Source organism: Leguminivora glycinivorella, chromosome 19 (assembly GCF_023078275.1).
Source record: "Leguminivora glycinivorella isolate SPB_JAAS2020 chromosome 19, LegGlyc_1.1, whole genome shotgun sequence".
NCBI classification, from domain to species: Eukaryota; Metazoa; Arthropoda; class Insecta; order Lepidoptera; family Tortricidae; genus Leguminivora; species Leguminivora glycinivorella.
In genome coordinates this window covers 8,447,606-8,472,930 of record NC_062989.1, presented here as the reverse complement: position 1 = coordinate 8,472,930, position 25,325 = coordinate 8,447,606, and the positions used below count along the sequence as shown (strand labels likewise).

Genomic DNA, 25,325 nt, shown 5'->3' with positions numbered 1-25,325 from the left:
ACACAAGCCTTCTTGAGCTTACCTTGGGCCTCAGTCAATCTGTGTAAGAATGTCCTATAATATTTATTTATTTATGACAGTCACGGTCGTTGAAATTGGTCAGTATTCATCATCAGTTTCCTCAAAGTCAATGCACAAAAATCTTTATTTTAAGTTTAATGGCACATTGGCATTATAACAAGTAGTTTTGTCTGGTTTAATAGGGTTCCAAGTCACAACTGACAACACTAGTTTACACACTATCTATGTTATCAAGCTTCATAAGGCAATGTAATGCAAGCTTGCTTAATGCCAAGTTTTGTGCAAAAGTTACCATGACACAACAGTCAGACTAGTCTTCCTTTTCCTTTATATACTGACATTCTAACATTTATAACCAAATAGAGAGTATTTGTTTATTCTACTGTTACTGACTTAACTTGTTTGCTACTTACTGCTAGACAATACTTCGGTTATGCTTACCTGATTAGTATCCCTCTTAGCTAAATTTTGGTTTCTTTTTAAAGACAGTGAACTGCGGCTGATCACTGAGTTCTGAAATGCAAATTAAGAATGTTCATATGTTCATATTACTTTAGATGGAACTAGTAGCGAAAACGATTAGTAATCAGTGCAGATACCTGAGTCAACGAGGTGAAATTTTCTTTATTTATAGCCCTTGGGTTTAAAAGCGACGGCACGAAATTGTTTATATCACTATGCATCATACAGAAAGTCAATAAAAGAATGAAAAATCAAAATAAATCTCATCGCATTCGTGAAGTTAGCATACAACAAACAGAAACAGAAAAGAAAACAGAAAATTTTTTAACTCTGACAGTTCGGTGTTACCAGTGTGAAACGTACATAGTCATTTTATAAATTTTTGGCTTTAATCCAATCTCAGTGCATGAAATCGAAAGCATATAATATTCACTAGGAGACATGAAATTCGTTTTAAACTTTTACTACCCATTAGCGACCATAGCTGTACATGTTCTGAATTTTGAATTATCATACCTACTTAATTTCAGTTATGGCAATTACAATCTTTATCACACGTCAGTTTTAAATTCCAGATGCCATATTTACAGCTATTACCCTTTTAAGAGGGAAATAAATTGTAGATGTTAATAGAATTATGACAAAATAAAGTGGTATTTCACAAGTCATCAAATTGGAACTAAATACTGGTTATCACACAGTTTTCTACAATTTGAGCCTTTGATAGCTATGTTTATTTCCCATTTTCTTTGAAATAACAGGGTAATCTCATTTTGTACAATAGAAACATTATTCATAAGATTTTTCTTCCCCTCCCTTCAGTCTTCAGTATTCCATTTTCTGAAGGGGTATGAGTGAAACTAAATTGAAAAAAAGTCCATTTAATTTCTTCATATTAACATAAAAGTAGTGCAATAATATTTTAAACTATATCTCTAAAGTTGTGGCCCTCGAGAAGTGTTTAATGTGAGTACTTTTATTATCTATCTAGTTGTAATGTTAGGTTAGACGGTGCATAATATTTTCTGCTGACTGTTCCCAATATTTTTTAATTAAGCTTATTTGTCTAGGGGCTGAATTTTGCTTTTCTTATTTGAAAATGCTAACGTTATGTAATGCCCTTTTGTTAATCATATGACATTTTTGTTTGGTCTCAAAATAACCATTCAAATTAATTAATCAATATCACTCCAACATTTCAAATGAATTGCATATTATTACATTATTTGAATTAGTTTTAGCCATAACTACACGGTCTTGCAACATGCATTATGTTATGAAAAATATATTCATCATGCTATTTACTATAAAATCTTATCATCTATAAAGTATTAACCTACACATCTATTTTTACCATTATATTGCAAGTATTTAACTTATTATGCTTCCCGTGATCTGTAGATAAACTATTCTTGTCAATATATAGTTTAATATATTTATTACTCTTATTATGTACAATATGTCATAAAATATTTATTTCTATCAAACATTTACCTGGAAGGTGGAGAGGACATTGTAAAAACATGAAGATCTGAACAGTGCTTAGTTATATACACATACTGACTACAAAAAAAATATTTGGGGTGCTACGGACAGATTCCAACTCGGTTACAATGGTTACAACAAGACGGGCACGTAATCAGACAAGCTCCCGGCTATCTGAGGCCGTATTGCGTCCGAATTTGGTATCCGAAAATGGAAGAGCTCGCCAGAACTTGAACCCAGAAGTGTTAGCTGCGATGAGCAAAGAACAACTGCGGGCTGAGTGCAGGAAACGCGGACAACGGGCTACGGGCAACAAAAACGAGCTGGTATAAAGCAGTTTGCATTTGTGGTTGTGCTTATTTATGTTTTAATTCGCCGGTCGTGCTGTTGTGCTTCATATGTTTTTTTTTTTTTGTAGATTAAATATTTTGTGAATCACTGAGATTTTTTGTTTCTAATATTTTTACAATAATTTAACTAATTAAATGTACATACAGTTATTATATACTGTTAGTCCCCATTGGAATGCACTCTTTTAGAGGTGTAGTATATTAAATTTTAATTGTTTTGAAAAAGTTCATGAATATATAGTTGTAAGATTTTTATAGTGCTTTCATAGAGAAATAGATTTAGTTGTTTTCAGTAGTAGCAAGTTTTTTTTTATTTTTGTCTAATGCACTGCATTCAGAGTGGCTCACTTTATATTGATGATGATGATGATTTGGCTGTGAATTTTTCGATTACATATAGGTACTCTTGGGTCGACACGTTCCTATTTTTTTCCGATTCTGCTTTCGTCAACCATTCTTTATTCGTCACGATTGTCGATACGTCTTTATCAACTATGGTCAATTTCGTTGTTCATCTTTAAAATCCGTCTCGTTCTTTACTTTACTCGTCATAATCTTCTTTCAGCATGTTCGTTCATTTTTCGTAGTCTTAGGTCGGTAACTCGGTACCAACTTAGAATATAACCAAAGACGAAATGACGAAAAACGATTGAGTCGAATCGAAATAAGAAAAAGGCAAACAACTCATTATGGTCAAAGACGATAATGACTGCAGACTAAGTTGACGAATGAAAAAAATGGCTGACGAAAGCAGAATCGGGACAAATTTAGGAACGTGACAAAAAACGAACCTAGGCTCCGGCCCCTCTAGGTTGACCATACAAATAAACCACGTGACCGAACATTCCCCTTTGGTTTGGGATGTGTTTGTTATAATATACAAGCTTTATATTCGCTCGCGTTATATTCGAAAATTGCAAAATACTGCATACAAATCCACCCCCTTTTAGGCAAGTCGGGGATTAGAAAGAGATAAAAAGTAGCCTATGTCATTCTTCATGCCTTCAACTATCTCCACTTAAAAAATACGTTAATTCGTCGCTTCGTTTTGCCGTGAAAGACGCACAAACAAACAGACACACACACTTTCCCATTTATAATATTAGTAGGTATGAAAGTATGAATATGAATTAGTATGGATAATATGGATTATTTGATGCAAACATATGTTGCAGTCAGCTGCAGTGTTCAAATATCTTTAAAGCTGTTAAAATGCAGTGTACAGGTCAACTACAACATTTATTTTAATTTATCATACATATTACTTATAATTATAACATACGTAAAACATGCATGTGTATCATAACATCTCTAAAATAATTAAGTATTTCACATAATCATACTTCTGTTCTGTTTGATTGCGACTGAAGGTTATTTGAAATACATAATAATGAGAATAGGTACTTAGTAATTACCTTGAACTAGATGTAAATAAAATAACAGATCTTTGATCTTGTGTTCGTTTCCAATAAGGAAAATACAACTACCTAGCACTACTTTATAAGTCATGATGTCTTAACTTTTGCTCGTGCTTTGCCGAAGCTCGTGGCACAAATACGAATACCTAACATCAACTGTTAAATTTTTTATTAAATATTTGTCATTCCAAAGAGTAACTATGTGGTAACTTTAATATCTATAAATATATACTTATACCCCCTAATTCATAAACGTACTCTAAAGTTATCAAGTCGATAAAATTCGTCTGTCCCTTTCCGATTTTCGACTTATTGCTGTGATAGAAAGAGACAAACGAAGTACACGAACATTATCGGCTTGATAACTTTAGCGCACGTTTATGAATAAGGGGTCTTTAATCGTCAACAGAAACATTTTTTTAATCTTTGCTAATCCGCGAAAAAATAGATAACGTGCAAGTCAAAAAATAGTGCTAACCATGTTATTTACTTGCGTTTTTTACATGCAAAGTTGTTGTTTAACCGCACGTGCCAATATTGATACCCGAGCAAGCGAAAGATTCCAATATTGAACGGTTAAACAAACTTTGCCCCCGAGTGAAACACAAAATTTTCCCACCCAACACGGAACAAAATACAGACTAAAAACAAAAACTAAATAAATCCATCAATTTATTCAATATTTAAATTCAAAATCATTATTTTTAAGCAACCCACCACAAAAAAATTTGTACAAATTACTCGACACGTTGTTTCAATTTTGCTATCTCTACGAGGCATCCTTGGTGTGGTGATATTGACGGTTCTTAAGTCCCATGAGATGACTCAGTCACTGACAACAACAACAACTGACTCAGTCACTGACAATAGCAGGTGACTGTACATACAGCATGTATCTGAACGGAAAGCCAAACTTTTATTAAGAGGATACGGTAGCGAAAATGCTAAAATGGAAAGGAGCCCCCTTTCAACTTGGGAATTTTAGTTAAATATACTAGTGTTTAATAACTAGATTTATCGGAAAAAAATTCAGTCAAAAGATATTTCAAAAAAATCTTTAAAATCGAGGTTCCGCTCTCGACTATTTCCTCCTTCAAAACTTAATCAATCTTAACGAAATTTGAGAATCTGGATAACAATGAAATAATCTATGTAGGACCGTTTAGCTTTTTTGGTTAATTGTTACCAATCTTGAGTATCACACCTTTTTTTGCGCCACAATGAAAAAGGCCGTTTTTGGAAATTTTTGATTGGCTCTAGAGTCTTTAAAAAGCAGAATATCAAAAAAATCTAAACGGTCCGACACAGATAAAAATAATAACAATCTGTGTTGAAAAAATAATTGCTCTATCTTCAAAAACCAGGGAGGAAATAGTCGAGAGCGTTTGTATCGAGAATTGACCCCTACCGTATCGTCTTAAGGGACCAACCACGAATTCCCAAAAAAAAAATTGGCTGTTTCTTATATTTTGGTCGTGTGAAGCTGAATTTTTAAATGGGAGCTTCAATATTTTTTTCGCGATTTCAGCCTTGGTCCCATAGCAGAAATTACTCAGTAAGTCAGTATCTAAACGTTAACGGGTTTAAGTGTTGGCTTTCCGTTCAGATACATGCTGTATATTTGACTTGTTTGATCATCTTTATAATAATGCACTTTTTAACAAGAATTCAAAATATATATATTTATAAAAATATATGTTTTGCCCGCGGCTTCGCTCGCGTTAAAAAGAGACAAAAAGTAGCCTTGTCACTCTCTATCCCTTCAACTATCTCCACTTAAAAAATCACGTTAATTCAAGGACGGACAAACAAACAGACACACACACTTTCCCATTTATAATATTAGTATGGATATGTATTTTTGCAAGAATTTTAAGAAGAAGCGCTGTTGGCCTAGCGGTAAGAGTGTGCGACTTTCAATCCGGATCGTCGCGGGTTCGAACCCCGGCTCGTACCGTCGTACCAATGTGTTTTTCGGAACTTATGCGAAATGTCATTTGATATTTGCCAGTCGCATTAGGGTGAAGGAAAACATCGTGACGAAACCGGACTAATGTATCTAGTTACCCGGCAGTCGCTTTCGTAAAACTAGTGCCTACGCCAAATCTTGGGATTGGTTGTCAAAGCGGACCCCAGGCTCCCATGAGCCGCGGCAAAAGCCGGGATAACGCAAGGAGGATGATGAATCTTAGCAAGAATTAGTTTTGTGTCGAATAGACTATCTAGAACAACTACAGCTGTCAGCGCGACGTTCTTGGCACGCCGGGTATTTGGCTTATTACCGTTACTTAGGTCCGTTTGAGTTTATTTCGGCCTGTCAATTTAGAACGTCACTTGCGCCCCATATCTTAATGAAATCGATATACTTACCAATAAACCGTTAATTTGTACATTTTCGGGTAGTCACAACACTTGTAGGTTAACCAAACAAATAAAATCGGCCAAGAGCGTGTCGGGCCACGCTCAGTGTAGGGTTCCGTATTTTTTTAAAAACTGTTCAACCTATCAAGTTCAAAATGATTTTCCTAGAAAGTCTTTATAAATCTCTATTTTTATCTGTAGAGATAATTTCGAACACATCATCAGTGCCATATCTAGAATTTTTTCGAGGGGTCAAAAACAAAAAAAGACCTATTTGGCGCCTCTTGGACTTGACGAAGTTCAAATTTGGATCCCTCCCTGGACTTGACGCCCGGCTCACAACATCCATGATACTTTCGCTATTTACTGACACTGACTAATATTCTTCTTGAAGGTCTTCCCCTTTTAGATGTATATTTTATTCGAAACATACGCAAATCATTACATTTTTTTTTGCCACGTTAGTGCGTTTCTGCACGAATGAAGTTTGTTGATCTTGCTATATATAATTTTCTTTATGAGTAAGTATTTCTTATATCTTACTGATTTGTTGCATCCATTGTTCGTAGAACATCATTAGCTATTTAATTTATATTTTACTAACATCTAATAGTGTTATGTTATGTCAGTATAATTTAGTTAGTGCTCAGGCCTGACCTGACCTTTAGGTTATCAGAAACTCCTGTCTAGTAACTGATTCATAAAAAGATAATAGGGTATATGTCTGATTGAACCGCTATTCTATCCAACATTTCATAAATTAATCGCGTTATTAGTTACTAGATTTTGGCCGCGCCTTTGCTCGCGTTAGAAAGAGACAAAAAGTAGCCTATGTCACTCTCCATCCCTTCAACTATCTCCACTTAAAAAATCACACGTCAATTCGTCGCTCCGTTCCGTGAAAGACGGACAAACAAACAGACACACACACACTTTCCCATTTATAATGTTAGTATGGAATTATGGATCTATAAATTGAAGATAGCAATAAAAATTAGAAACTTGCATTCATGTGTACTGGTTTACAGTATTTAAAATTCAAATGAAGTATGCAAGCATTCTGTTAACTAAACAGGTTGTAAATCTTGTAAAATTTATCTAATTACGTACATACTTACTTACGGCTATGTCGCTACGTCTCGAAGTGGATTTTGGCCTCCGACGCCAAAGATTTGTGCCGTTTGCCGAAGACACCATCACTATGCTTCTCTGTCCAAAACCCTCTCTGTACCTACATTCGACGGCCTCGACTTCGCTAAGGTCTTTTTTCACTTTGTCTCTCTAGAGGTACCTAGAAACCTACTTTAAATCGTAGACCACTAGAGTGAGAACCTTGTGTTATTAACATCGTGCTTTATTTGCCATAGAAGTCACATTGACGTTTAGTGTGAAAAGGTTCTATAGTCGCCTAGATTAAAAATTGGTTGGCTGATGGTTTTCGGCCGATTGGTACACCAGAGAGTATTCCAGAGTATTAGTTCCCGTATTCACAATATCCATTTAATTATGTATGAGTTGTTAAACTTTAATGGGTATGAGGTCCACGGTATGAATAAGATACACATCTCTTTATCTTTTATTATCATAATAATTAACTGTTCAAATAATAGAAAACAGCGCTGTTTTCTGTTTTTTATAAACTTGCCCCATTTGACCTTTATCTTGAAATTAATATTTCTTCAGCTTTTCTGTTGATATCGATGATTGCATTCGAGACATTGCGTCCATCAAAATCATTTGTTTTCGCCAAACATTATTAAAAAACAACTCGACAGCTGATAGTAGGAATTTCGATTAAAAGTCAGTAGATTCTGAGGGCCTACCACGAACCCCGAATTTCCGAAAATATCGGGAACGATTCGACAACTTGCTAACTCCGGTATCCGCGGTAGGCCTCTAATCGCGTTGTCTAGAATTTCTTCAATGGACTGTACTTGTAGAGATAAGATAAAGCATTAACAAATATTATGTATTCGTCATAACACGAATTAATTATTCTCATACGATAGGAAATGTCTATCAATCGATCCAGGTCAATAGACTGCGCACGCGATCATCACGCCACCTCATGTGTTTCCGTAAACTGTCGCTTGCTCTATAAATATAGACTGTATTGTCAAGGTCTTAAGACTAGAAATAACTTTGAGCGCTCCAATTTATTATACCACTCTTTTAAAACAAACGATTAACAATGACTGCATTTTGAACTTTATTTTTTTGATTTAAAAGTCAAAATTTGCACTATCTTATTGTATAGTCGATAGTCGCCATCAAATATATCGGAACTACCAAAGCTCTCAGAAATATCGAAACATATTTCTATTGTCAATACGTTAGAGTGTTACTATATTTATGAAACCTTTGGCAGCTTCCGTATATCTGACGGCGAACTATTATATACAACCATGTCAAAATGACAAGCAGTAAGAGATTTCTTACAATCTGATTTATAAATTCAATATGACATAGTTCTACAGTGGCCTAGGGTTCCAATTGGTTTACTGTACATTGTATAGATATGTGTTAGGAAATAGTCGTCTGTATGAAGTATTAGGGTTTAAATTAGCATGAAACGAGTTTAATAGTAAATTTAACATACAATTGACATAGTGGCTGGATTTATGCTGGCTCAGTTGGATATGTGCCACGGTGTCGAATAATTAATGTAATGTTACATGAGCTTTCATTTAATATCTGTGTCAGTGTACTTGTTTCTAATTAAAGCATGGACAGTATTTGTGTCATTCTATAGTAAAAGCACGGATTATAATAGTACAAGTACAGAAGACTCACTGCTTTGATGTTGACAAAGTGCCGCTTTTCATAATTCTTATTTCTTAACAAACGGACTGCGCGCGAGAAGCCGACATTGAGTTCTATTGCGGTGCGCGAAGGACCACTGAATGGGCCGCGAATGCGGGGCCGCCGGCATGTACAGTCATCCAATTGGAACCCTAGGCCACTGTAGAACTATGTCATAGTGACATTATAAATCAGATTGCAAGAAATCCCTTACTGCTTGTCATTTTGACATGGTTGTAGAGTGGCCTAGGGTTCCAATTGGTTGACTGTATTTGTAGCTCGGCAAAACAATCGCGGTGCGAGCCGCCCCTGGTAAAAGGCACTTTTCTTAAGAGAAAGATACTTCATAAGAATCGTAAGCAATAAAGACCTTTTTATCATAATTGCATAGAGAGAAAAGGTTTCGATGCTATGTTAGATATAATATCGATCGGTTGTCCATTATTATGATTAACTTCATCGTATAAATACTCAGTCGCTACGAACTATACATAGGTATGTGTAGAAAGGTGAAAACAGTATAAATAGCCAATTAATTACATATAGAGGATAATTACAGTCATAATACTTATAAAGCAATAAATTCTAGATATGCTTCTTGTAGCAGAAACATAAGAATGTAACTAAAAAACCGGCCAAGAGCGTGTCGGGCCACGCTCAGTGTAGGGTTCCGTAGTTTTCCATATTTTTCTCAAAAACTACTGAACTTATCAAGTTCAAAACAATTTTCCTAGAAAGTCTTTACAAAGTTCTACTTTTGTGATTTTTTTCATATTTTTTAAACATATGGTTCAAATGTTAGAGGGGGGGGGGGGACGCACATTTTTTCCTTTAGAAGCGATTATTTCCGAAAATATTTATATTATCAAAAAACGATCTTAGTAAATTATTATTCATTTATCCCCTTATTCATTTTTAAATACCTATCCAACATATCACACGTTGGGGTTGGAATGAAAAAAAACATCAGCCCCCACTTTACATGTAGGGGGGGGTACCGTAATAAAACATTTTTTCCATTTTTTATTTTTGCACTTTGTTGGCGTGATTGATATACATATTGGTACCAAATTTCAGCTTTCTAGTGCTAACGGTTACTGAGATTATCCGCGGACGGACGGACGGACGGACGGACGGACGGACAGACAGACAGACAGACAGACAGACAGACAGACAGACAGACAGACAGACATGGCGAAACTATAAGGGTTCCTAGTTGACTACGGAACCCTAAAAAGGGGTTAGGGGTAGCAATTGTATCATACGCATCTGGAAAATCAGACTAACACATTGGATAATGGAAATCTGAAGTTTCAGTCATACTCAAAATCAGACACCTGTTAAAATGTATAATTATCATTGCCTCAAGATTAGTCAGTTATGAAAAGGTTTCAATATAGGCCTTCACCGTCTTCAGAACGGAAGGTTTTGTACATAAAACTTATTAAAGTAAAAAAATGGTAGAATCAATCGATCAAAGATCTAGTGTGCTACGCCCGTAGCCTGTAAGGGCCGCAGGTTTCAATCGTTACTGATCTTTTGTCGTCACCCTATGCATGAAAGGCTATAAAATAATTAATCCCTGTCACCTGCCTCGCATTGTTAATGAGAGCTTAGGTTTCTAGTCCCCTGCGGAATTATAATGACGGGTTATTTACTAGTTGCATCATGCCTTTCTCTTGCCGTTATTTATCTACCCGATCTAGAGATCTAGAAGAGAAATTATGTTATTTTTGCAACGAGCAGACACGTCTGCAAACGATGCTGTTTGTGATTTTAATATATCTTTTGATTAGCGACTCGCCCCGGCTTTGCATGGGTACCTTTAAAACTTGTAAACCGCGTCAAAATCCGTTGCGTATTATAGTTGTTAAAGTTGTAATAATAGTCATACATTAAGCAAATGACTGATGGGACCGAAAGTGACTTAGTTTTATACTAAGTCATGTGGCCATGTTGTGTGGCAGTGTCAATTGTTTTTGTGTTTATAAACAAAACTAGCTTCTGCCCGCGGCTTCGCTCGCGTTAGAAAGGGACAAAAAGTAGCCTATATCACTCTCCATCCCTTCAACTATCTCCACTTAAAAAATCACGACAATTCTTGCCTCCGTTTTGCGGTGAAGGACGGACAAACACACAGACACACACACTTTCCCATTTATAATATTAGTATGGATCAGTGGCGGTACAGCCATATAAGCCCAAAAGCCGGGCTTGCCCTAACATTTTTAAAATCGCGCGCTAATATTAGATATTATTAAGTTCTCCATAAGTGAAGCTCACGGCCGACCGACCATACGGTACAGACCACAGCATGTTGCCATGTTTTGCCGTGGCGCTAGTGCAGCGCGGAAGAGCACGTTCACTACGTTCAGCTATATCTTGCTCGCTCGCACTCGTTGGCTTGCAATGGGGCTTGCTCTTGCATCCTTTTTAGGGTTCCGTAGCCAAAATGGCAAAAACGGAACCCTTATAGTTTCGTCATGTCCGTCTGTCCGTCTGTCCGTCTGTCCGTCTGTCACAGCCGATTTACTCGGAAACTATAAGTACTACAGTGATGAAATTTGATGGGAATATGTGTTGTATGAACCGCTACAAAATTATGACACTAAATAGTAAAAAAAAGAATTGGGGGTGGGGCCCCCCATACATGTAACTGAGGGATGAAAATTTTTTTTTCGATGTACATACCCGTGTGGGGTATCAATGGAAAGGTCTTTTAAAATGATATAAAGTTTTCTAAAAAACATTTTTCTTAAAGTGAACGGTTTTTGAGATATCAGCTCTCAAAGTCGTAAAAAGTATGTCCCCCCCCCCCCTCTATTTTTATAACTACGGGGTATAAAATTCTAAAAAAAATAGAGGTGATGCATGCTAATTAACTCTTTCAACGATTTTTGGTTTGATCAAAGTATCTCTTATAGTTTTTGAGATAGGTTGATTTAACTGTAATTTTTATTTGCTGCTACGGAACCCTTTGTGCGCGAGCCCGACTCGCACTTGGCCGGTTTTTTTCCTAGCTTTTAGCCTACATTCTGCCTAGCAACTTATATAACTATTTGTAGGTATATATAGAACATTTGTTCCACGATTTAAGCCGGGCTTTTGGTATGAAGTGAGGAACAAGATTGAGCGCGCGTTTGATTGACAACTTCAAGTGTATTATTATTTAGTCGAAAGTTTTATTTGCGTTAAGTGAATGTGCTCTTCTTCGTTTTCTTGTTATTAAGTGTTTAATTCGTTTAAAAATCCAATTGACAATGGATGAATTTGTTCCTTGTGACGGTGACAAATGCGTGGTACACATATTACTCGACGAAGGCAAGGTAAAGTAGTTAAATTTTGCCCAAAAACGAGACATTATTTCCGCGCGAAAACCAACGCCCGGCTTGTGTATTTCTCAGAAAAGTGCGGCGCGTAATAGAACATTTTGTAGGGCTGTGAGTTCGAAAATTGAAGATTAAGTAGTTAGATATTGCCAAAACGTACCTTTCGGCTTGCCTCACTTTGAAACCCTAGGCACGCCACTGGTATGGATATACATCACACATATTTAGACACTGAAAAGTCCATGATCATTACTTCGCTTTGATGACTACTATAAATCGCCCAGAATTAGAAAAAAGTAAACTTACATCGCAATGTACAGCATTTGTGCGAGGAAGTCACCAGCTCTTCGGTTACCAGTTACCACTCAGCCAGACGCTTCGCGATTTCTGCAAAAAACTTGTTTGCGCTGGGAACCCATTGGACCTAGAGTTTCAACGCCAAAAGTAATTGGATAGAAACTCCATTCTTATGACTATAGTATATCGAGTAATAAACAATAATATACTGACGTCTAATATAATCGATACATGCGGTAAGCGATTACAATGAAATCTCATTTAAGCACACGATAAAACTTATGGTCTATTGCTTGTAATTTGTGCTTCTATATTAGGTATTACGAGATTTTTTTATGTACAATTGTGATGCGTTTATAATCACTTCCACATCGCGCGTAACATTTATGTAACACTCAAAATGCATTTGAAAAGCGCATAACACACAATTGAACTCCATAACTAAGGTTATAAAGTCCAAAATACAAATATAAAGGTACCTCGGCCCCAAACGAGAGTGAAAAGTATTGAGCGCGAAAGTAGTTTTCGAAAGTGAAATTTTTAGTGTCGTGATGTCACTCGTTGTCTGTGGACGTCTCTCGCGGCTAATTTAAATCAGGAACTCGATATAAAAATAATTGGTTAATAACAGAATAATTAATTTTTAAGTGCTACATTCGTTCTGCATTTGTTGGTGTAAGTTTTTTTTATGTGTGATATAAGTGTGTGATGAAATGCGTTGTCTATACTTCGTCACAAAGTGATCGAAAAAAGTAGTTTCCTATAGAAAATATCAATGTTCAAGCCAAAACGTATGAAAGAGTAAAAGGTAGCTCAGCGCTGCATGCCCTATATGTTTATCGCGTACATTAAATAAACATGAATATGAATACTTATGTATGTCTTTTTTCTGAGTTTTCAAAATTCCTAAATGTATGCAGTGTTTTTTTTTGCATAGAATCCACCAATAGCTGCCCGAAATTGCCTATAATTTACTGATGAAAATTAAGCTTCATTTTAGGCATCGCTGGGGCCTATTTCTCAAAACTGAAAGTTACAAGCGGAAGTCTTTCTCCGACTTGTTATATTAGACATTGACAACCACTTGTAAATTGTAACTTGTAGCTTCGAGAAATTGGCCCCTTGACATAATTTGTAACTTTCAGTTTTGAGAAATGGGTCACAGGTTATAATATGTAAACTTAGACCTGCGATGCTATTATAGATACCACTGCTTGTATTAGATAAGTTACAAATTTGTAGCATACAAGGATACACACTAAAAGGTTAGGATAGATGTCGCTACTGCAATAGATGTAGGTACAGTCGCCATCAGACACAGTACAATCTGATTTATAACGTCACTATGAAATAGTTCTACAGTGGCCTAGGGTTCCAATTGGTTGACTGTACAACACGTTTTTATGAACACTCATAATGTTTGTTGTTATTATACGCCACCAATGTTTTGTTCATCTTTTACTATTATTGTTATGAATATTTTTATATCACATTACTTGATTAAACGTCATCGAAATTGTAAACTAATGAATGAATTAATTGCTAGAGCTACTTTGAATATGTTTGTGATGTTTGGATTTTGCACTGCGTTGTGTGAAGATTGCATGTGCACTTTTATTATTTACATTTAGTGTTATTAAATAGTAACTTATTGTTTTTTATTTCGTAAATTGTTTTATTGGTTGATTCTTTCACTGATTATTTAGGTCTAGTCTGAAATAAAATGGATTTAAGTAATTATCAAATGTTTTATACTCATAAAATGTCAATAAAATGGATGTTTGAAACAGATCTACATATTGTTTGCGAAATAATTAAGTCTGTATTTAATCAACAATCCATATTAAGTAAACAACATACAATTAAGACTTTTTCACAGTTGGATTTTCTAATTGTTATACATCTCTTGACTTTTAATTTAATTCAGTAAGGTCAGGTGGGGTAAGGGAAACATACTTCATTTTTTATATTTTACATCGAGCTCTAATCACTTTATTTAATGTCGTATATTCATCTTGACCGACACAAAGTATGCTTCTTTAAGTCTGCTTTCTAGGGCAAAATTTATTTTTAAACTAGCTTTATTGCATGTAGCTGGAAATTTATAAAATGTTTAGGCTGGTCCCGCCGTTTCCCTTTCTCGAGTTTTGGGGTAAGGGAAACACTTCTCTAAAATCTCAAAGTATTGGTGCTAGTGTGGATTATACCGGCAATGTAAATTAAAAAAAACATCATCAATCAAATGGAGACTTTGGTTCTTTGACATATAGTTTAAAATAGAAAATATTTACATAAATTGAAATTCGGGGTAAGGGGAACATATGGGCTTGAGACAGGGGTGGTTAACTAAAAATTATAATTGTTTTTAAAGATTTTTTTTACAAATTTTTTTCGAAAATTCAAATTTCAGTATTGCAAATTAAAAAACGACTATTAATTTTATTAGTAATTATTCGTATTTAAAATACTGAAGCTTGGATCAATACAAAATTTCTGTACTTATAGAATATGTGTCTCTGAAAATGTTCATGACCCCTGAAATCGGGAAAAGGAAACATATGTTCCACTTACCCCGGCTATGGTAGTTCCCGTTACCCCGGTATGTCATTTGAAGGTTGTGTTATGAATCACGTTGAATTTTCATATTTACAGCATAGTTTTCTCAAATTCAAATACGAGACATGAACATTAAACATATAAAGGAATATTTACAGATATCAAAAGTCTTCGGACATGACTTTTTACTACCCAAATCACTACACAAATAATACTCGTCCAACTCGTGGTCTTGTAGCACGACAACAGATTTTTTGTTTTTGTCAAGGACGCACACTCCTTAGAGCTAGCGCTATTTTTGTTTTTGTTTTGGAACTAAATCCTAGGTAGTACCTTACCGACCTCCAAATGACCCAGCTACAGTCTATAAATTCAGAGTTACCAATCAGTGTTTCCCTTCCCCCATAGTCCCCCTTACCCCACCTGACCTTAAGTATACTTTTTACTTACGATATCTATCAAATCCGTGCCCTATGATAGTTGTCAAAATATCGGTTCTCGACAGTCCACAAGTTTATGAATATTTGTCCGATAATTATGACTGAAACACGCTAGGCTCAAGAAATAAAAACTGAGAAACACAGTCATTTATGGACAGCTGTATCGCCTCTTTAATTTCTATGGCATCTGTCCAGCATTAGAACTGGAATATATAAAAAAGCTTAACCAATAAGCAGTGTAATTTGCTTTGCAGCTAGCCCGTCTCGGGTATTACAAACTGGCGGCTGCGCAGGCCGACACGGAGCAGCGCGCGCGCAACGGGCTCCACAACCCACACCCTAAAGAGATCAGGTGCGTCCACGGTGTATACCGACAACCAAGTGTGCTTACACAATGTATATCGACGATACAGGGCTACGGAAAGCACGCTCGACTGCCGTGGGTACTTTTGCTTTGCAGCTAGCCACATCCCACACCCTAAAGACATCAGGTGAGTACACGATGTATACCGACAACTAAGTCCACTCTCAGCGCACACCATAAACAAATCAGGCTTGCCAAATATGATTCAATGTATGTCCAATGTCGACGATCAATTGAATAGTTCTACATAACGCATGCTCGACGCTGACGCCGACTGCCGTGCATCTGCTTTGCAGCTAGCCCGTCACGGCATTGTAAGAGATCAGGTGAATTTACAACCAGATGTAGTAACAACCAGATGCGTTACAGACCGCCGTAGGTTTACCTACTTTTCATCACACCCGCACTTTAAATGTGCTATTGCACGCAGGCGGAGCTTGAGTTATAGAAAAATCGTTCTCCCAAGGGAATAATGAAATTTCTTGTACCGTACTTAACTTTTTTACATCTATTTACATATTTTTTACATTGCGAGTGTGATGAAAAACATTGTGTGTAACTCGGGGAGTATGAATATTACTAACTCGAGTCTTTAAATCGCTCCGACAAGCCGTCGCGATTTAACTTACTCTCGTTAGTAATATTCAATTTCCTCCCCTTGTTGCACAATGTACTATTTGTTTTCAGCTAGCCCTTCTTTAGTATTACTAACGCAACCACTTATTGCACTCAAAGTCTGTACGATCTCCATCAGGTTATCTGTCAAAATTCTGTCCTCAAGCAAATAAATATTGGTCAACTACTAGTAAACCCCTTGTCCTAGACTACCATAAACAACGAATTAATATGATAAACCCTTCTCCTCTATGTAATAATTGCCTAACCTTAATTAATTTACAGAATAAGGAGCAAAGAAAACATGGATTCAGAGAGCAATTTAGTGCTGTGGCGACGACCTTTCACCACATTAGAATACTTCTTCAAAGAGCTTTTCGCGCTCACATCCGCTGGACTCCAAAGGTAAACAGAAACTTAACAGCATACATATTCACGCCTGTATTCAGTGTATTCTCACAAAAGGAAAGCAGAGCACATGAAACTCTTCTCAATGTTTAAAAGAAAACAAAAGCCTCTCGACTGTGCCACAATGGAGCACATATCTCACAGTCGACTTCTACCACATCCTGGAGAGGAAAGGGGGTGGTGAAGTTCTTAACCCGTCACCACATATAGGCTAAACAAAACAAATATGTAAACATTGAATCCTCAACATTTTATGTATGTAGCCAAGTAACTTGCGAGAGTTGCGAGTTACGATAATAAACCTTATTGGAATGATTTAAAGTAAATTTAAAAGTGTACACAACATCTTATCTAATTCAGAGGCAAACTAACGCCGTATACAAAAATAAAAGTCGTATAAATAAATTCACGATCGCTGTTTCAAATGTTTAAATTCTTGTAAATAATGACCTAATCCATTGTTTCTTTCAGATTATTCGCGTACAAACTGCTGGCGTTATTAATAGTATTGATAATCACCGGGACGACGGTGTCCTACCACATAAGTGGGCCTCATCAGCCCTACGTACATGTGAGTATGTATATAAATAGTCAATAGCCGGGTCCACCAGAGCAAGGCCTGCAAGCGGCAAGCGTGCTATGTAGACGTACGTGCCTCGGCCGAGGCATGCGTACGTTTTACTCGGCCGAGCAACCTGCCTCATTCGAGGCATGTCTGGACGTTTGCCGCGTGAGCACATTGCCTTGAGTGCTTCGCTTTGTCTGGACCGGGCTAATAAGTTACATATCGTATTTGACACACTGTCATAAATCTGTTCGGTCGCATTTGCGCTAGTTAGACTAATATTTGAATTTTGATAGTGATTGACCAAGTTTTGTCTGTTATTAGTCACTTGTAACTATTGTACTATGATAAAATATCATGTGACTTAAAACGACGTAAAGCCCTCTTTACAAAGTTACAAAAACTCTTGTTATTAAAACCTATAGTCTAAAGTTCAGAAAATCTATTATTACTGACATGATACTGACTTAAAACATTATATTTACCTACATTAACTGCATATAACTTATCGTTTCCATTCCACTGTCTGTACCTACTTTGTTATGTAACAAGAAATCATTGTTAAAATATGATAAATTTAAATGTTAGGTGTTTGCCTGTAGAGGTCGTTGTTAGGAAACCAGAATAATAATGATGTTACTGACTACAAAATATTTAAGTCGTCATTGCATTTTTTTTGTTGACATAACAATTAGATAATGTAAGCACCTAAAATTTGACTACTTAAACAGAAATGCATTTAAAAATCTACATATGAAGAAACAGAGACGAATACAAGTCATCATTTCTCTATAAAAGACAACTATAGATAATAGCATGAATGGAATGTTAATAATAATTTAACAATAGTAAAAAATAAATAAAGAGGCTATGGTCACAGAAGAATACCTATGCGTCATATACGATCAATTATTTTCATTTTTCCATACGTAAATGAAGAACGAGAAGCATTATTACACTATCGTTTTAAGGAATAATAAAATAACGTTTTTTTTTATTATACACTGGTGATTGACCCTAGTCAAACCTGATGGAAAATGAAGACAGAGTCTAAGAGTGAGCTCACCGATTCAGTAATAGCCTATTCACTTTTGCCTTAAGAGCGTTATAACATTTCGGCGTCGGGCGAAATTAGGTATTTTACCCGCCGCGCGAGCCCAATATGCCGACCCTTTCTAGCACGTCTTATCACTCGCTCGCACTACAATAATGGACAAAACAATCTTGATCCTTTCTATGGAATTTTGATAACAACCACAATCTACTATCTCGATATAAACTTTTGGTTTCTAATAAACATTATTTTGTACGAAAATACGAGAATATAGCGCGAAATAATATCAATTATGTTAAAATTTATTTAAAAAATTAAAGTAATAATTATAAAAGTAGATCCCATCCCAAATATTTGCTTTTGTTATATGATAAGTATTAGAGTAAAGTATAATTATATTAATATGATGATAAAATAAGACAAATACAATTCTAATTACTTCAAGGTGGTGCTCAGGGTCTGATGATGGAGCCAGATGGTGGTCACCAATACCAATGAACAATATGACTATACAACTTCGTGGTTTACATGTCATTCTAGCATTTTCACTTTCACATTTCAAGTGCATATACCACGAGTATAGGTTTTCGGGTGTGCTGATTTAAAAATTAATGACCGATTTGGAATCTGACATTGCTGACTGTCACTTTGACACAAAAGTCGTCATGGGTGTCGTAAAATAGGTTTTAGGGGTGCTGATTCCAAAATTAATGGCCAATGTGGAATCTGACATTGCTGACTGTCACTTTGACACAAAAGTCGTCATGGGTGTCGTCAAATAGGTTTGCGGGGGTGCTGATTCCAAAATTAATGAACAATGTGGAATCTGACATTGCTGACTGTCACTTTGACACAAAAGTCGTCATGGGTGTCGTAAAATAGGTTTTAGGGGTGCTGATTCCAAAATTAATGACCAATGTGGAATCTGACATTGCTGACTGTCACTTTGACACAAAAGTCGTCATGGGTGTCGTCAAATAGGTTTGCGGGGGTGCTGATTCCAAAATTAATGAACAATGTGGAATCTGACATTGCTGACTGTCACTTTGACACAAAAGTCGTCATGGGTGTCGTAAAATTGGTTTTAGGGGTGCTGATTCCAAAATTAATGACCAATGTGGAATCTAACATTGCTGACTGCCACTTTGACACAAAAGTCATCATGGGTGTCGTAAAATAGGTTTTAGGGGGTGCTGATTCCAAAAATAATGACTAATGTGGAATCTAACATTGCTGACTGTCACTTTGACACAAAAGTCGTCATGGGTGTCGTCAAATAGGTTTCCGGAGGTGCTGATTTGAAAATTAATGACCGATTTGGAATCTTGACATTGCTGACTGTCACTTTGACACAAAAGTCGTCATGGGTGTCTTCAAAAGGTTTCCGGGGGTGCTGATTCCAAAATTAACGACTATTTTGGAATCTCACAGTGCTAATTGTAATTTTGACACAAAAGGAATCATGGGTGTAGTCAAATAGTTTTTAGGGGGCACTGATTCCAAAATTAATGAAATGATTTAAAAAGTAATGACCGATTTGGAACCTGACATTGCACAGTACCCCTGGAAAGGAAACCTATTTGACGACACCCATAACGACTTTTATGTCAAAGTGACAGTCAGCAATGTCAGATTCCAAATTGATCATTAATATTGAGATCAGTACCCATGAAAACCTATTTGAAGACACCCATGATCACTTTTGTGTCAAAGTGACAGTCAACAGTGTCAGATTCCAAATTGGTCATTAGTTTTCAAACACCTCCGGATACCTATTTGACGACACCCATGTCGACTTTTGTGTCAAAGTGACAGTCAGCAATGTCAGATTCCAAATTGGTCACTAATTTTGGAATCAGCACCCCCTAAAACCTATTTTACGACACCCATGACGACTTTTGTGTCAAAGTGACAGTCAGCAATGTCAGATTGAACATTGGTCATTAATTTTGGAATCAGCACCCCCTAAAACCTATTTTACGACACCCATGACGACTTTTGTGTCAGAGTGACAGTCAGCAATGTCAGATTGAACATTGGTCATTAATTTTGGAATCAGCACCCCCTAAAACCTATTTTACGACACCCATGACGACTTTTGTGTCAGAGTGACAGTCAGCAATGTCAGATTGAACATTGGTCATTAATTTTGGAATCAGCACCCCTAAAACCTATTTTACGACACCCATGACGACTTTGTGTCAAAGTGACAGTCAGCAATGTCAGATTCCACATTGGTCATTAATTTTGGAATCAGCACCCCTAAAACCTATTTTACGACAAGCATGACGACTTTTGTGTCAAAGTGACAGTCAGCAATGTCAGATTCCAAATTGGTCATTAATTTTGGAATCAGCACCCCTAAAACCTATTTTACGACACCCATGACGACTTTTGTGTCAGAGTGACAGTCAGCAATGTCAGATTGAACATTAGTCATTAATTTTGGAATCAGCACCTCCTAAAACCTATTTTACGACACCCATGACGACTTTTGTGTCAAAGTGACAGTCAGCAATGTCAGATTCCACATTGGTCATTAATTTTGGAATCAGCACCCCTAAAACCTATTTTACGACACCCATGACGACTTTTGTGTCAAAGTGACAGTCAGCAATGTCAGATTCCAAATTGGTCATTCATTTTGGAATCAGCACCCCCTAAAACCTATTTTACGACACCCATGACGACTTTTGTGTCAGAGTGACAGTCAGCAATGTCAGATTGAACATTAGTCATTAATTTTGGAATCAGCACCTCCTAAAACCTATTTTACGACACCCATGACGACTTTTGTGTCAAAGTGACAGTCAGCAATCTGAGGTACTACATATTCGTAATCTGAAAGTAATCAAGTCAATAATTTCAGTTATTTTGAATCGACTATGATTCCGAATTATTGGTAATAGTAATGATTGTATAGATGATTAGTGATTCCTTTACATGTAATGGTAATTTACCGTTTCACTTGATTACATTACAAGTAATCTGACACCCAGTAGTGTCAGATTACAAAGTAAAATCAAGTAATCGTGTAATCCGGAATCGATTACGATTTCCCCATCTCTGGGTTTAGTTATATGGTTCATTGGTACTGGTGACCACCATCTGGCTCCATCATCAGACCCTGAGTACCACCTCTTGTCAAAGGTCTTGTTGAGACGAACCCAACGAGCCTAAACACGAAGTCGTTTACTTACATGGTTCACTGGTACTGGTAACCACCTTCTGGCTCCATCATCAGATCCCGAGTACCATCTTGATGTGTCTTATCATCTTGACCGTATTGTAATTTTCACATTTTTATCATCACAACGTTGTAATACTTTAACATTTAAACATAACAAAGTATTACAAAAGCAAATATTTACGGATCTAGGATCAAATTCGTTGGTCGCTGTTTACACACACACAATGCGAGGATAGCCCGTGTAGAAACAAGGCGTCCGACCCACACAACAATAAATATTCTCGACGTTTGCGATGAAAACTCGGAGACCAAAGCGACATACGTCTTACCTCCTCGAGCTCCGGCGCGGCACTGAAATCGCAGGCGTCCGTCGCCGGTAAAATAGCGACAGGAAGGCTAGTTTTCAAAAAATTGGCAAAAAATCATGATAAAATATTATAACGACAAATGGATAACAGCAGTTTAAGCACATTGTGCAGATTATTTAGATACTAAAATAACTTCGATAACATGTAGATTTTCGGAGAAATGATCACTTGTTTCGATGTATTTTCAAGACAAAATTGAGTTCGTTTTACTTTCAATTTCTCAATTTCAAAGGATTAAATGATAAATATTGTTTAATGGGCCTTAAGTACAAGATATTTGGAACTTAAATTTACCTCATTTATGAGAGTGATCTTATCAAATTGTACATAATAAGAGCTCCGAATTCTGTGCTTCACGCGGTTTTTCCTAAACGAGCATCAGAAAAACAATCATTACTAATTGAAAAAGCTTTTTTTTTCATATGTTTTTTATTTAACCGACAGTTAATAAGATGTTCTAACTGAAACAAGTACTTTCACTGTCTTTTAGTATGAGTAAAGTGTACAATTTTGTTGATATATATTGTGCATTTTACAATATATCGCCTTTTTTTGTCATAGCGCTCTTAAAGAGACCGAGGTCGTAATTTCCATTTTCCAGGGAAAACCGATGGTGCGAGCACATTCCATTCCTTTTATCATCATCCTCCTTGCGTTATCCCGGCATTTGCCACGGCTAATAGGAGCCTGGGGTCCGCTTTGACAACTAATCCCAAGAATTAGCGTAGGCACTAGTTTTTACGAAAGCAACTGCCATCTGACCTTCCAACTCGAAGGGTAAACTAGACCTTATTGGAATTAGTCCGGTTTCCTCACGATGATTTCCTTCACCGAAAAGCGACTGGCAAATATCAAATGACATTTCGCACATAAATTCCGAAAAAATCATTAGTGCGAGCCGGGGTTCGAACCCGCGACCTTCGGAACGAAAGTCGCACGTACTTACCGCTAAGCTACCAGCGCTTTTTTCCATTCCTTTTATATATAACATATATTAATTTAAATTTCAGCTAGTAATATCAACACTGGCGTGGTGGGGCTGGTGGGTGATCCTAGGCGTATGCAGTTCCGTAGGCCTCGGGACAGGCCTCCACACATTCCTCCTATACCTGGGGCCTCACATCGCGCGGGTCACCCTCGCTGCGTACGAGTGTGGAGGCCTCAACTTTCCCGAACCTCCTTATCCTAACGAGTAAGTGTTTGGTACTAGTCGTATGTTAGTAAGTGATTTATGGAATGTGTTTTTTCCACAGGCTTTAGTACTTAACGGGCTGGGCTACACGTACAAGTTGTACTTGGGGTTCACGTGAAAATTTTCAGAGCGTGAAAACCTACTTGGAAAAAATCTGGATAATCTGTTACGCGCCTATATCAAATAAAACCTGTGATAGTAAAGCGCATTTGAGCATTTCTTTTTTTTTGCCACTTTTATGAAGTGTGGTATTTTTGAAAAAAAAATGCTATTTCTACTCAGAATTACTAGCTTTTCAATCCTAGTAGTTAAAAAAATGTCCCATACGATATTTTCTTATTTTGTTACCATTTCCGTACATGTTGTATGGGGTAACAAAAGAGGAAAGTAACAAAAATGTATGGAAATTCTGGGACACTTTTTGTCTCCCAGTGAGATTGAAAGTACTCGTGATTATGAGTACAATTGACCTAAAATTCCCTAAAACAATCACAATTTTTTTATTGGCAAAAAAAAAAGAAATGCTCATTTCCTGTTAAGAGGCCTTATTCCTAAAGACGAGCGTTTTTTGCAAAATAGAACCTTTTTCATTCAAAATTATAAAGAAACTATAAATGATTATTAAAAAAATGATAATGTTCCTAAAAGTACATATCTTAAGCTAGAAAGTCAATTGGTACTACTTTAAAATATGTCTTTTTATACTTCCGAAAAATCAGTTTTTTCGGAAGACGTTTTCAATTTTCATAGTGGGATAGCTCGTTTAGAATCGTGATTGTGCTGTTAAAAATGTTATTTGGGGTAATAAATGATCACAATCCTATTTGTTATATCCTGTACGAGTTAGCTAATACTTTGACATTTTAAGATTTACTTGAAATGGTGGATAAATAACCTTCCGTATCCTCCCCATTTTTTCGATAAAAAGAGGTTTACATTATGTATTTTTCCTGCGATTCCTGCATTTTTTGTAACTCTTAAATAATATTATCCTAAACTAGAACTTCTTATTGACCTATAAGAAAAAAATCATACATATAAGACATACCTTTCTGTCGATAGATATGTTTTTAAAACACCTAAAATTCGAATAAAAGACACTGTGCTAACGCGAGCCCGCTCAGTCTGCGCCGAGCGCTCGAAGACAACGGACCTGCGTTTGATCGTCCGGCGCACCTAGCTTTCGCAAGCAGCTCGATAGTTCCGAGAAGTGCCGTAAACTGCGACTAAACAAATCTTGATCCTTTTTACACCTTATGCAATTTTAGCATTCGACATGCTTTTCATATGATTTTGGATTTTAAGTTATACGTGAAATTTGTTGAGAGTTTGAATTATTATTATATTTTAGGACCAGGATGAGGTTCTGGTTCTCATGATGATGGAGTCAGGCAGGAGATGTTCAACAGAACTGCTATTCTACTTATCATAACTCCACCATGTTTGGGCTCATTAGATTTGGGCTGATGAGCACCATCGATCTAGATGAGGTCCAAGGTCTCATGATGGAGTCAGGAGGTGGTCAACAGAACTGCTATTCTCCTCATCATAACCCCATCATGTTTGGGCTCATTAGATTTGGGCTGACGAGCACTATCGAACTAGATGAGGTCCAAGGTCTCATGACGGGGTCAGGAGGTGGCCAACAGAACTGCTATTCTCCTCATCATAACCCCATCATGTTCGGGCTCATTAGATTTGGGCTGACGAGCACCATCGAACTAGATGAGGTCCAAGGTCTCATGATGGAGTCAGGAGGTGGTCAACAGAACTGCTAATCTCCTCATCATAACCCCATCATGTTTGGGCTCATTAGATTTGGGCTGACGAGCACCATCGAACTAGATGAGGTCCAGGGTCTCATGATGGAGTCAGGAGGTGGTCAACAGAACTGCTATTCTCCTCATCATAACCCCATCATGTTTGGGCTCATTAGACTTGGGCTGACGAGCACCACCGAACTAGATGAGGTCCAAGGTCTTATGACGGGGTCAGGAGGTGGCCAACAGAACTGCTATTCTCCTCATCATAACCCCATCATGTTCGGG

The 25,325-nt window shown here is 36.8% G+C and overlaps 1 protein-coding gene across 1 annotated transcript in view; it reads left to right on the top strand.

The window, feature by feature from the left end:
* The first annotated feature begins 1,323 nt into the window (after window positions 1-1,323).
* LOC125236470 (vacuole membrane protein 1) overlaps window positions 1,324-25,325 on the top strand; it is a 34,213-nt gene continuing 10,211 nt past the window's right edge. The window contains exons 1-6 of the mRNA XM_048143285.1: window positions 1,324-1,449; window positions 1,985-2,294; window positions 15,776-15,873; window positions 16,786-16,905; window positions 17,380-17,479; window positions 23,096-23,277. Of these exons, the coding sequence (XP_047999242.1) occupies window positions 2,097-2,294; window positions 15,776-15,873; window positions 16,786-16,905; window positions 17,380-17,479; window positions 23,096-23,277 (698 nt within the window). The 5' untranslated portion in view covers window positions 1,324-1,449; window positions 1,985-2,096. The remainder of the gene's footprint in view (window positions 1,450-1,984; window positions 2,295-15,775; window positions 15,874-16,785; window positions 16,906-17,379; window positions 17,480-23,095; window positions 23,278-25,325) is intronic.